Here is a 13,653-nt window from a genome sequence, read left to right as displayed (position 1 = left end):
AGAAGGAAGAAAGAATAGTAGCAAATTTAACAAGTAGTAAAAAAGAGCTGAATAAAAGCTATCAGTTTTCCTTTAGTCTAGCAGAAAATTGCAGCTGCCCAACCTGCCCACCATGAAGAAAGATAACCTATTGATAGAAAAAGCCTTTGTAATGCTGTGCCATTTATAATTACTTGTATAAATATTGCTATTTGTTTTTCAAAATTCTCAAGGGACTAGAATGTGCACATCACAACATAAATGTCCTGATACACAGCTGTGGGTCATTTGGCAAGTGACAACTTTTCTGTGCTTCAGTTTCTTCATCTTTAAAAGAAATGTAATATTAATGTCTACCTCACTGTGTTGTTTTGAGAATCCTATGAGAAAAAGTATGTAAAGCATTTAGTTCCATGCCTGGTACATAGTTAGTGTGCAATAAATATTACCTATTATTGTAGTTATTATTATTGTTGTTATTACTACTATATAGATAAATTAAGTGAGGCATAATATCTCTATGCACACTGGCCCCTTAACAGTATTTCAATTATGTTTAGTCATAAAAATAATTTACTCTAAATTTTTTAATGTATACATGCTTTTTTTTACTGCATAAAAATTTAATTGCATTATAGAGCTGCATTATTTTTACTATATAAAATGATATGTTAGTATAATAACTGATTATCCAGTAAACAATAAGAATTTATAATAAGTAGGACAGTAATCAGATTTCGAAGTTGCTCTAAATTTAGTGCCAGTTTAGTACTGCTGAAACTTTCTGTGACTTCTAGAATATTAGCCAATCACTAAGAGACCTCAGAAGCTGAAATATATAGAGGATTCTGCATGTCTAGGTAACAGTATCAGCTCAGATATACACAGGTTGAAATTTATTAGGAGCCAGAAAGACAACTCCTCTTTTTTTGCAGTACAGGAATAAACAAACCAACAAACCAATTAAGGGAATAGTCTTACTCAAGCTAATATAATATGGGAAGATCAGAGATTATTGGAGTCACCTAGTTTGAAGTTGATTAATTTTGGACTAGAATTCCCCATTACAGTTTTTTATCAAAATGTAGAAAAGAAACAGAGTTTAAAATGAAATTATTCTTTATTTCCAGATTGTTTTTACTTAACTTAATCTAGATGCTCATGATAGAGTTGCAACATCAGATTACAAACTAGGAAACTTCATGAATTTAAGTTTTCTATAGTTTAAAATAATAAAATTATCTTTCACTTTGTATTAAAAGTATATATGGGGACTTCCCTGGTGGTGCAGTGGTTAAGAATCTGCCTGCCAATGCAGAGGACACGGGTTCGAGCCCTGGCCTGGGAAGATCCCACATGTCCTGAAGCAACTAAGCCCCTGTGCCACAACTACTGAACCTGTGCTCTAGAGCCCGTGAGCCACAGCTGTTGAGCCCACAAGCCAGAGCTACTGAAACCCGCGCCTAGAGCCCGTGTTCCGCAACAAGAGAAGCCACTGCAATGAGAAGCCCACACATCACAATGAAGAGTAGCCCCCACTTGCTGCAACTAGAGAAAGCCCACACGCAGCTACAAAGACCCAATGCAGCCAAAAATTAATTTTAAAAAAGTATATATGAAACTTGTATTTTTATAATCTCTTCATTTCTTTGCTAATGAAAATACTTCAAGAATGGTCAACCTGGGCTTCCCTGGTGGCACAGTGGTTAAGAATCCACCTGCCAGGGCTTCCCTGGTGGCACAGTGGTTGAGAGTCCGCCTGCCGATGCAGGGGACACGGGTTCGTGCCCTGGTCCGGGAAGATCCCGCATGCCGCAGAGCGGCTGGGCCCGTGAGCCATGGCCCCTGAGCCTGCACGTCCGGAAGCCTGTGCTCTGCAACGGGAGAGGCCACAACAGTGAGAGGCCCGCGTACCGCAAAAAAAAAAAAAAAAAAAAAAGAAAAAGAATCCACCTGCCAGCGCAGGGGACATGGATTCGAGCCCTGGTCTGGGAAGATCCCACATGCCGTGGAGTAACTAAGCCCGTGTGCCACAACTACTGAGCCTGCGCTCTAGAGCCTGTGAGCCACAACTACTGAAGCCCTCACGCCTAGAGCTCATGCTCTGCAACAAGAGAGGCCACCGCAATGGGAAGCCTGTGCACCCACTCGCCACAACTAGAGAAAGCCCATGCACAACAATAAAGACCCAACATAGCCAAAAATAAATAAATAAAATAAATACATTTATTTTTTTTTTTAAAAAAAAAAAGAATGGTCAACCTAAGTGGTATTTTTCATTAGAACTTCACTGGTATTTTTTACAGTAGGAAAAGTAGAAATTAAAAAATATATATAATTTTTTTATTGTGAAAAGGTATAACATACCCATTAAGGAAGTTTCTGGAAAATAGTAAAAATATCCATTGTCCACCATCCATTGGAATATCAGCTCCTTGGTAGCAGAGATTTTTGTGTGTTTTGTCCACTGCTGGATTCCCAGCACCAAGCACAGTTCCTGGCACAGAGAATACACTCATCAGTTATTTTTTGAATAAATAATCTAAACACAAGCACTTTTAGAAATTTGATGATTTATTTACAGTATTTTTCTATATTAATTTGCTTGTTTTACAGAATTGTGACTATATAGTACAGACAGCCTTTGTTTTCCAATTTTGTTTTTTTACTAATCTTATAACCATTTTTCATATTGGTGCATATTCATTTTTTAAATGAAAAACAGTTTTATTTCATATTTAACAATTTTAATGGTTGCATAGTAATTTATCACTACCCTACAGTGGACACTCAGTATATGTCCTTTTTATTGTTGTTATAATTTATATTGCTTTTAATATCCTGTTCATTACATTTCCCCACATTTATTTCAGATGAATTTTCAGAAGTACAATTTCTGAAGTAAAGGGAATAATAATAACAGCAACTTTCATTTACTGAATGCTTACTAAGTGCTAGGTCCTTTGCTATGTAATTTACATACATTATCTCACGTAACTCTTTCATCAGCCCTGAGAGATTGGTGATTTGTTCCCCACTTTACAGATGACAAAACTAAGGTGCAGAAAAACTAAGTAACTTGCTTATGGCCATGAAAGTGGAAAGTGGTTTCAAATATGGATCTGTCTGACTTCAGATCCCAAGTTTTTATCCACTGTGTTCTTAGCAGATAGTAGTCAAATTGCTTTTCAAAAAGTTACTTTGCCTGTTTTACTGTACTCTCTCTAGCATTGGATATTATTGCTATATAAAAAGACTTTGGTAAATTGTTAGGCAGGACGTGGTATATGGCAAACATTTAGAAAGTAGATTTTGAACAGAGGAAAATTACTGAAAATAGCTAAGGTTCCTAAAAAGTGAAACTAATTTGATTATTTCCTTTGTTCTATTTGTTAGCTATCATGGAAATACTACATCGTGACATGTCTTTAGACTTTTGTCTGAGCATTGCTAAACTGCTGATGTATCATGAAAGGTATAGAAGAAATGATTTTTTCTTTAAAGACTAACATTTTTCTAAGGTTTCCATTAACATATATTGAATTATATCTGTCTATATATCTACCTCCCTCCATCCATATTCACAGAGCACAATATTTGCCATTGTGCTAATCAAATTAGAAGATGGAACTGCTTGCTTAAATGATTTAAACAATCCGTAGTCAAGTCAATTTTAAAATTTATATTAAAATTTTTTAAAATAAAATGAGAAAGGAGTAAGGTAGGGTTTTATAAAACAGGAGTTGACTAGGTTAACTTGTAGGCCAGTGGCATGTGGAACAGGAAGGCATGTGCAAGTGTAGTTCTGCAAATGATATACCTCTCTGGCTCTATCTTCATGGGATCATTAATGTCAAAAGGGACCTTAATGTACTTGCAGACCTCTTAGTGGTTTTCAGACTTCAGTGTTCATCACAGTTACTGGGGAATCACTTGAAAAGATGCTCAACATCGTTAGCCATCAGGGAAATGCAAATCAAAACCACAATGAGAAGCTGCTTCACACTACTAGGATGGCTGTAATCAAAACGATAGATAATAACAGAAATTGACAAGGATGTGGAAAAATTGTAACCCTCATACACTGCTGGTGGGAATGTGAAATGGTGCAGCCACTTTGGAAACAGCCTGTTAGTTCCTCCATAAGTTAAATAGAGTTACCATATGACCCAGCAGTTCCACTCCTAAATTAAACAGGAAACGTGTCCATACAAACACGTGTATATGAATGTTCATAACAGCATTATTTTTAATAATCAGATGTGGAAACAACCAAAATGTCTGTCAACTGATGAAAAGATAAACAAAATGTAGTATACTCATTTGGCAATAAAAAGAAACAGAGTACTGATACATGTTATAACGTGGATGAACCTTAAAAACATGGTAAGTGAAAGAAGCCAGTCACAAAGACCACATATTGTATCATTCCATTTTTATATTTCCAGAACAGGCACATTTATAGAAGCAGATAGTAGATTTGTGGTTGCCTAGGGCTTTGAGAATTGGGGGGATACGGGGAGTAACTACTAATGGGCATGGGGTCTCTCTTTGGCATAATGAAAATGTTCTAAAATTGTATGATGGTTGCACAACTCTGGGAATATACTAAAAAACATTGAATCATATACTTTAAATGGATGAATTGTATGGTATGTGAATTATACCTCAATAAAGCTTATTAAAAAATAATCACTAGTGAATGTGGTTAAAACAGAGAGATCAGGCCCTACCTTACTCCAACAAGCCCAGACCTCTGTATTCTATATTAGTCCTCCAGGTGGTTCTGAGAACCACTGTTTTGTTTAATTTTTTAATTTTTAAAATTGAAGTATAGTTGATTTACAATATTATATTAGTGTCAGGTGTACAACATAGTGATTCAATATTTTTATAGATTATACTCCATTTAAAGTTATTATAAAATACTGACTATATTCCCTGTGGTGTACAATATATCCTTGTAGCTTATTTATTTCATACATAGTAGTTCGTGCCTCTTAATCCCCTACCCCTGTTTGCCACTACCCCCTTCCCTCTCCTCATTGGTAACCACTACTCTGTTTTCTATATGTGTGAGTCTATTTCTGTTTTGTTACATTCATTCATTCTAGTTTTTAGATTCCACATGTAAGTGATAACATACAGTATTTGTCTTTCTATGTCTGACCTATTTCACTAAGCATAATACCCTCTAAGTCCATCTGTGTTGTTGCAATGGCAAGATTTCATTCTTTTTTATGGCTGAGTAACATTCCATTTTATATATATACCACATCTTCTTTATCCATTTATCTGTTGATGGGTTGCTTCTGTATCTTGACAGTTGTAAATAATGCTGCTGTGAACATTGGGGTGCATGTATCTTTTCGAATTAGTGTTTTTGTTTGTTTTGAATATATACCCAGGAGTGGAATTGCTGGATCATATGGTAGTTCTATTTTTAGTTTTTTGAGGAACCTCCATACTGTTTTTCACAGTGGCTGCACCAATTTACATTCCCACCAACAGTGCAAGAGGGTTCCCTTTTTTCTACATCGTCACCAACATTTGTTATTTGTGGTCTTTTTGATCATAGCCATTCTGACGGGTGTGAGGTGACATCTCAGTGTGGTTTTGATTTGCATTTCTCTGATGATTAGTGATGTTGAGCATATTTCATGTGCCTGTTGGCCATCTGTATATCTTCTTTGGAAAAATGTCTATTCAAGTCCACTGCCCTTTTTTTAATCAGGTTGTTTGTTTTCTTGATATTGAGTTGTATGAGCTGTTGATGTATTTTGCATCTTAACCCCTATTGGTCATATCATTTGCAAATATTTTCTCCTGTTCAGTAGGTTATCTTTTCATTTTGTTGATGGTTTCCTTTGCTGTGCAAGAGCTTTTACTTAATTAGGTCCCATTTGTTTATTTTTGCTTCTGTTTCCTTTGCCTTAGGAGACAGATCCAAAAAAATAACTGCTACTATTTATGTCAAAGAGTGTTCTGCCTATATTTTCTTCTAGGAGTTTTATAATTTCCAGTCTTAACGTTTAGGTCTTTAATCCATGTTGAATTTATTTTTGTATATTGTCTGAGAAAATGTTCTAATTCCATTCTTTTACATGTAAGCTATCCAGTTTTCCCAGCACCAGTTGTTGAAGAGACTGTCTTTTCTCTGTTGTATATTTTTGCCTCCTTTGTTGTAGATTAATTGACCATAGGTGCGTGGGTTTATTTCTGGGCTGTCTATTCTGTTGCATTGATCTGTGTGTCTGTTTGTGCCAATACCATACTGTTTCGATTACTGTAGCTTTGTAGTATAGCCTGAAGTCAGGGAGTGTGATACCTCCAACTTTATTCTTTTTTCTCAAGATTGTTTTGACTGTTTGCAGTCTTTTGTGGTTCCATATAAATTTTAGGATTTTTTGTTCTAGTTCTGTGAAAAATGTCACGGGTATTTTGATAGGGATTGCATTAAATCTGTAGATTGCTTTGGGCAGTATGGACATTTTAACAATGCTCCTAGTGTTCTTATCACTTTAGGAAATTATAAGGGCTGTAGAGGCTCAGTTCTAAGAATCGGGGGCAGAGACCAACATATATTTTCTGTTATCTCATACATATTTCATAAGCTGTTAAGTTTCAACCTGATTGTTACAGCTTATTCTTTTTCAGTTCTGATTTTTGTGAATTTTGATTCTGTCACACAGTATATTAACTACTCCTCCCAGTTTATGTCATCCTCAGATTTGGTAGGCATGCCCACCTGTCTTCATTTAATTCGGATTAGCACACTTTTTCTTAAAGGACAAGATAGTATATATTTTAGATTTGCGGGCCACAGAGTTTCTGTCACAACTCTTCAACTCTGCCATTATAGTGCAAAAGCAGCCATAGACAATATATAAACAAATGTGGGTGGCTGTGTCCCAATAAAACTCTTTCCCAGTTTCTTTTATTGTGGTAAAATACACATAACTTACTATACTAATCATAAAGTGTACACTTCATTGGTAACGAGTACATTCATATTCTGCAAACATCACCACAGTCCATCTCCAGAACTCTTTTCATCTTGCAAAACTGAAACTCTTTACCCATTAAACAATAAATTCTCTGTTCCCCACTTCTCCCAGTCCTTGGCAACCACCATTCTACTTTTCATCTCTATGAATTTGACTACTCTAGGTACGTTATTTAAGTGGAATCATACAGTATTTGTCTTTTTGTGACTGACTCATTTCACTTAACATAATGTCCTCGAGTTTCACCCATGTTGTAGCATGTGTCAGAATTTTGTTCCATTCTAAGGCTTAAGAATATTCCATTGTGTGTATATACCACATTTTGCTTATCCATTTACTTACAGATGGAAGATAAAACTTCCATGTTTTAGCTATTATGACTAATGCTGCTGTGAATGTGGGTGTAAAAATATTTCTTTGAGAACATGCTTTCGATTCTTTTGGTTATATGCCCAGAAGTGGAACTGCTGGATAATGTAATTCTATTTTTAATTTTTTGAGGAACTGTCATACTGTTTTCACAGTGGATGTACCATTTTGCATTCCCACTAGCAGTACACTAGAGTTCTAATTTCTCTACATTCTCATCAACTTTTTAAAAAAAATATATTAGTAGCCATCCTAATGAGTGTGAGGTGGTATCATGTAGTTTTGATTTGCATTTCCTTAATGACTAGTCATGTTGACCATCTTTTCATGTCATTTTTGGCCATTTGCATATCTTCTTTGGAGAAATGTCTGTTTTAGTCCTCTGCCTGTTTTTTAATCAAGTCGTTTGGTGTTTAATGTTGAGTTTTAGGAGTTCTCTATGTATTCTGGATATCAATCCCTTATCATATAAATCATTTGCAAATATTTTCTTCCATTCTTTGGGTTGCCTTTTTACTCTATTGATAGTGCCTTCTGATGCAAAATACTTAAAATTTTTCATAAAATCCAATTTGTGGGTTTTGTTTGTTTCCTGTTCTTTTGTTGTCATATCTAAGAAATCATTAACAAATCCAATGACATGAAGATTTTCCCCTTTGTTTTCTTCTAGGAGTTTTATAGTTTTAGGTCTTAACATTTAGGTCGTGAATCTATTTTGAGTTAATTTTTGTACATGGTGTAAAGTAAGGGTCCAACTTCATTCTTTTGCATGTGATACTGGTTTTCTCAGTATCATTTGTTGAGAAGACTGTCTTTTCCCCATTGAATGGTCTTGGCACTCTTGTCAAAAATCATTTGAATATGTATGTGAGTTTATTTCTGTGTATTCTGTTCTCTTCCATTGCTTTTTTTTTAAACTGTTATTTTGTAGTAAGTCTTGAAATCAGTTAATATGAGTTCTCCAGCTTTGTTCTTTTTCAGAATCATTTTGATTCTTCACAGTTCCTTGAGATTACATATGAATTTTAGGATGAATTGTTCTATTTCTTCAAAAAAATCATTGGGATTTTGATAGGGACTTCATTTAATCTGTAGATCACTTTGGATAGTATTGGCATCTTAACAATACTGTCTTCCAATTCATGAACGTGGAATTTCTTTCCTTTTATTTATGTGTCCTCTAATTTTGTTTAGAAATGTCTTGCAGATTTTATCATACAAGTCCTTCACTTCCTTGGTTAAGTTAATGCTTAAGTATTTTTTATGCTATTGTATATGAAATTGTTTTCTTAATTTTCTTTTCAGATTGTTTATCATCTGTATATAGAAATGCAACTGATTTTTGCATGTTGACTTTGTGTCCTGCTACTTCGTTGAATTCACTTAGTAGTTTTAATAGGTTTTTTTGTGGAATCTTTAGGGTTTTTTACATATAAGATCATAATCATCTATGAACAAAGATAATTTTACTTCTTCCCTTCCAATTTGAATGGATGGCTTTTATTTCTTTTCCTTGCTTTATTTCTCTGGCTAGGATGTCCAATACTATGTTGAACAAAAGTGGCTAAGGCAGGCCTCCTTGCCTTGTTCCTGATCTTAGAGGAAAAAGTTTCAGCCTTTCACTGTTGAGTATGATGTTCACTATGGGTTTTTCCAATATGGCTTTTTAAAAAAAAGTTTATTTCCTTCCTTCCTTCCTTCCTTCCTCCCTCCCTCCCTCCCTCCCTCCCTCCCTCCCTTTCTCTCTCTTTCTTTCTTGGCTGCATTGGGTCTTAGTTGTGGCATGCAGGATCTGCGTTGAGGCACGCGAGATCCTTTTGTTGCGGCACATGGGCAGTTTGTTGTGGTGTGCAGAGCTTCTCTCTAGTTGTGGGGTGCGGGTTTTTCTGTCTCTAGTGCGGGCTTCAGAGCTCATGGGCTCTGTAGTTTGTGGCACGTGGGCTCTCTCGTTGAGGTGTGCGAGCTCAGTAGTTGTGGCACGTGGGCTTAGTTGCCCTGTGGCACGTGGGATCTTAGTTCACTGACCAGGGGTTGAACCTGTGTTCCCTGCATTGGAAGGCGGATTCTTTACCACTGGACCACCAGGGAATTTCCACATATGGCTTTTATTATGTTGAGGTAGTTTCCTACCCTTAGCTTGTTGTGTGTGTTTATTATGAAAGGGTGTTGAATTTTTCAGATGATTCTTCTGCATTTGTTGAGATGATCATGTGATTTTTATCTTTCATCCTGTTAATGTGGTATATAACATTTACTGATTTTTGTATTTTGAACCATCTTTACATCCCAGGAATAAGTCCCACTTGGTCATGGTGTATGATCTTTTTAATATGCTGTTGAATTTGGTTTGGTGGTATTTTGTTGAGGATTTTTACACTATATTCATCAGTGATATTGGCCTGTTGTTTTCTTTTCTCATAGTGTCTTTTTCTGTTTTTGTATCAGGGTAATGCTGGCATCATAAAATAAGTATGGAAGTGTTCCTTCCTCTTCAATTTTTTGGAAGAGTTTGAGAAGAATTGCCATTAATTTTTCTTTAAATATTTGGTAGAATTTATGAGTGAAGCCATCAGATCCTGGGCTTTTCTATGTTAGAAGGTTTTTGATTACTGCTTCAATCTCTTTACTAGTTATACGTCTGTCAGGTTTTCTATTTCTTCATGATTCAGGCTTGGTACATGATATATTTCTAGGAATTCATGCATTTATTTCTTCTAGATTATCTAATTTATTAGTGTATAAGTTTTGGTAGTGGTCTTTTATAATCCTTTTGATTTCTGTGGCATCAGTCCTAATGTCTCCTCTTTCATCTCTGATTTTATTTATTTGAGTCTTCTTGCTTTTTTTCTTAGTTAACTATCTAGCTAAAGGTTTGTCAGTTTTATCATTTAAAAAACCCAACTCTTAGTTTCATTGAGTATTTTATTGTTTTTTTCTGGCCTCTATTTCATTTATTTCTGCTCTAATTTTATTATTTCCTCCCTTCTGCTAGCTTTTGGGTTAGTTCTTCTCCTCATTCCCTAAGTTCTAAAGTTAGGTGGTTGATTTGAGACTTTTCTTGTTTTAATGTAAGCTTTTATAGTTATAAATTTCTCCCATAGCGCTGCTTTTTCTGTGTCCCATAAGTCTTGGTATGTTGTGTTTCCATTTTTATTCTTCCCTAAGTATTTTCTAATCTCCCTTGTGATTTCTTCTTTGATTCATTGGTTGCTTAAGGCTTGTTTAATTTCTACAGTTTCTGAATTTTCCAGACTTCAAGACTGAGAAACTTATCCCCCCAATACTACATTCAAAAGGAATTTATCACATAAGAGTGAGTTTGCAAATCAGTGGACCTATGACCTGGGTATGACCACAGATGTGTTGCATAGGGATGCATTAATTGCCAGCATTTAACAATTTCACATAAAAATTTGGATTTTTGAGTTCTCTTGAAAAACTTGAAAAAAATCTGGAAACACTTGGTTAATATTCCCACTAAGCAATAATCAGTTGGAACCAAGTGGCAGTTGTTACCTTCAGACGTGGGACATGTATTCTCCAGTTTGACATAGTCCCCACAATGCCTTATTTTCTCCCATATCCTGTGTGTCAGGTTGTCATTTATCATCTTCTTTGTGTCATTACTCTTATAGCAGATATAAGAGGAAAATAAATGTCCATGGCATCCACATCTCTATCAAAAGTGAGGGAATGAAAGCTAGACTGAAAGGAAATTAAAAAATATTCCTGTGTTTAATATGCAAAGAAGTGTGTTGGTATCAAATGAGTACAACTTAATAGCTCATTATGAAATGAAATAAAGTAGAAACTGTGGCTAGTATACACAAAAGCAATGTAATGAAAACTTATCAAATTCAATAACAGGACTGAAATTTCAACCAGGTTTATTTTGGAAAGTTAATAAAATAAGCTATCCTATTGTAAAATGCAGTTATATAGTTTTATATTAAGGAAAACAATTGCCCAGGCATTAAACCCTTTTAAAGATGACAAGTTTACAAAAGTGCGTCTACTGAGTGAGTCATAAAATGTATTCTTAAGTTTCAGGTGTAAATCTAACCAGAAATGCTGTTGTTTGGCATGTTGAAGGTATGACTGATAATTTATTAGACAGGTTGCTTTAAAAGAGTTATTTGTGGTATTTCTGTTGCATGGACATATGTAATACTGCACAGTAAAGTATATTGTGGTGTCAATGAAAATTTTGATAAGACAGAACTTTTGAACATTAGTACCTGTGTCGTATAAGTTTAATGTAGATTGATCAAAACAATTTGTGTGTGACTACAGGAGATATTTCTGCAATGGTTAGTTATTAGGATAAATCTTGATTTGGAACTTAAATTCAAGGTGGAAGTATTTTTTAAGAATATAAGACAAGTCTATTAATTGTATAATTTACCAGGAAACACTGTGCTAAAAAGCTAAAAATGAAACATGTGGATGTAGTAATAACACATGTATGCTGGATATTCTTCTGTGGCTTCAAAAGAGATTATTGCTTTGCTGGGTGAATTTGATGCACAGTAGAGTAGTTGCCTCTACTTCTTGGAACTTAAGGGGCTTAGTTGGATGTGGTGCTGTCACATGTTGGGTTACCCTAGAAGTGGATTTTAAAGATGGAGATTAGTGTACAGATAATTTATTAAGGGGTGGTCTCAGGATCAACACCTATGAGGGAAAGGAAAGGAGGCAGGGCTAGGTAAAGGGAGAAGTTGGGCTGATGTAAAGTCACCATAAGGCTTCAGCTTTATCCCATGGGATGCTCTGAAGCTGGGATGGCCATTCAGAATTGTCCTCAGTTAGGGTGAGAAAACCAGGTCTAGCCCAGTGTTTACTAGTCATTGGATGCCAGCTGCCTTGGGAAGGGAGCATAACCTTGGATGAGGTAGCTCTCTTCAGCCTAGGTAATTCCTAAAGAGCAACCTGGAAATAAATATTTTAGTGTTGAAGGGAAAATCTGGGTGATGCAGCACAGCATTCATGACAGGTGCTAAAGAGATCTTTTTGAACTGTTGAAAGAATTAAACTTATGTCATCTATGGGAAACACCCCTGCCTCAGCTCAAAGACTTGACCTCTGTGGTGAATATGACAACTCATGTAAACACTCTGAATCTCTCTACAAATGCAGTAAGTAAATGAATGTAAGTTTAAATTCACATGTTCTTAGGGAAGTCGTTTCTTTGGGAAACTCATTTAGCAGGGACTAATCTGACTCACTTTTCTATGCTGAAATTGATTTCCAAAGATGGAAGTGATTACCTGAACTACATACTCAAAGTTTTAGACTTGAAGATTGAATTCTTAAGAATATGTTTTCTGATTTCCAACATTATAATAGTGAAAAATATTGTTTATTTTGCCTTTCTCAAGTAATATTACTAATGTGAATAAAGAACTACAAATTGACCTTCACTATACTGTGGTACAAAATTCTAATTAGACAAATATGGAATATCAGATGTAGTAGACATTTACTGCTTTTGGTCAGTCATCACTCATTCATCTACTTTCTTATTGATAACATTATCCAAATTTCCATTTAGGTATCTACTTCTTCCCTATCAGTATGCATGGACATTGACATATTGGTGTAGAAGAAAAAGTTTCAGTTTTCTGTTTCCAAATCAAGAAGATAATCAGTTTCAAAAGGAAAATTTGATAAATTAAGTGTTTATATTTTTAGATTTCAAATTTAAAATATAGCTTCTATTTTTTACAGGTTTGTACTATGTTAGCATGCTTGTACTATCATTCAGTTAATAATAAAGCTTGATTACATATCTGGCAGGTTTTTGTTTTAACATCTTTATTGGAGTATAATTGCTTTACAATGGTGTGTTAGTTTCTGCTGTATAACAAAGTGAATCAGCTATATGTATACATACATCCCCATATCTCCTCCTTCTTGCATCTCCCTCCCACCCTACCTATCCCACTCCTCTAGGTGGGCACAGAGCACTGAGCTGATCTCCCTGTGCTATGCAGCTGTTTCCCACTAGCTATCTGTTTTACATTAGGTAGTCTCTATATATCCATGCCAATCTCTCACTTCATCCCAGCTTCCCCTTCCCCTCCCCGAGTCCTCAAGTCCATTCTCTACATCTGCATCTTTATTCCTATCCCGCCTCTAGGTTCTTCAAAATGATGTTTGTTTGTTTTTTTAGATTCCATATATATGTGTTAGCATATGGTATTGTTTTTTCTCTTTCTGACTTACTTCACTCTGTATGACACACTCTAGGTCTATCCACCTCATTACAAATAACTCAATTTTGTTTCTTTTTATGGCT

General features: G+C 35.3%; 1 protein-coding gene across 1 annotated transcript in view; it reads left to right on the top strand.

Moving 5' to 3' along the window:
* Positions 1-13,653, top strand: part of TEX11 (testis expressed 11) — a gene marked incomplete at both ends in the record, with an annotated part of 339,328 nt that overhangs the window by 149,875 nt on the left and 175,800 nt on the right. The window contains one exon of the mRNA XM_082865110.1: positions 3,376-3,454. Within this exon, the coding sequence (XP_082721236.1) occupies positions 3,376-3,454 (79 nt within the window). The remainder of the gene's footprint in view (positions 1-3,375; positions 3,455-13,653) is intronic.

This window comes from Leucopleurus acutus (assembly GCF_964270905.1).
Source record: "Leucopleurus acutus genome assembly, chromosome: X".
Lineage (NCBI taxonomy): Eukaryota > Metazoa > Chordata > Mammalia > Artiodactyla > Delphinidae > Leucopleurus > Leucopleurus acutus.
Note: the sequence above shows the minus strand (reverse complement) of the source record. Positions and strands in the feature narration are given on the sequence as shown.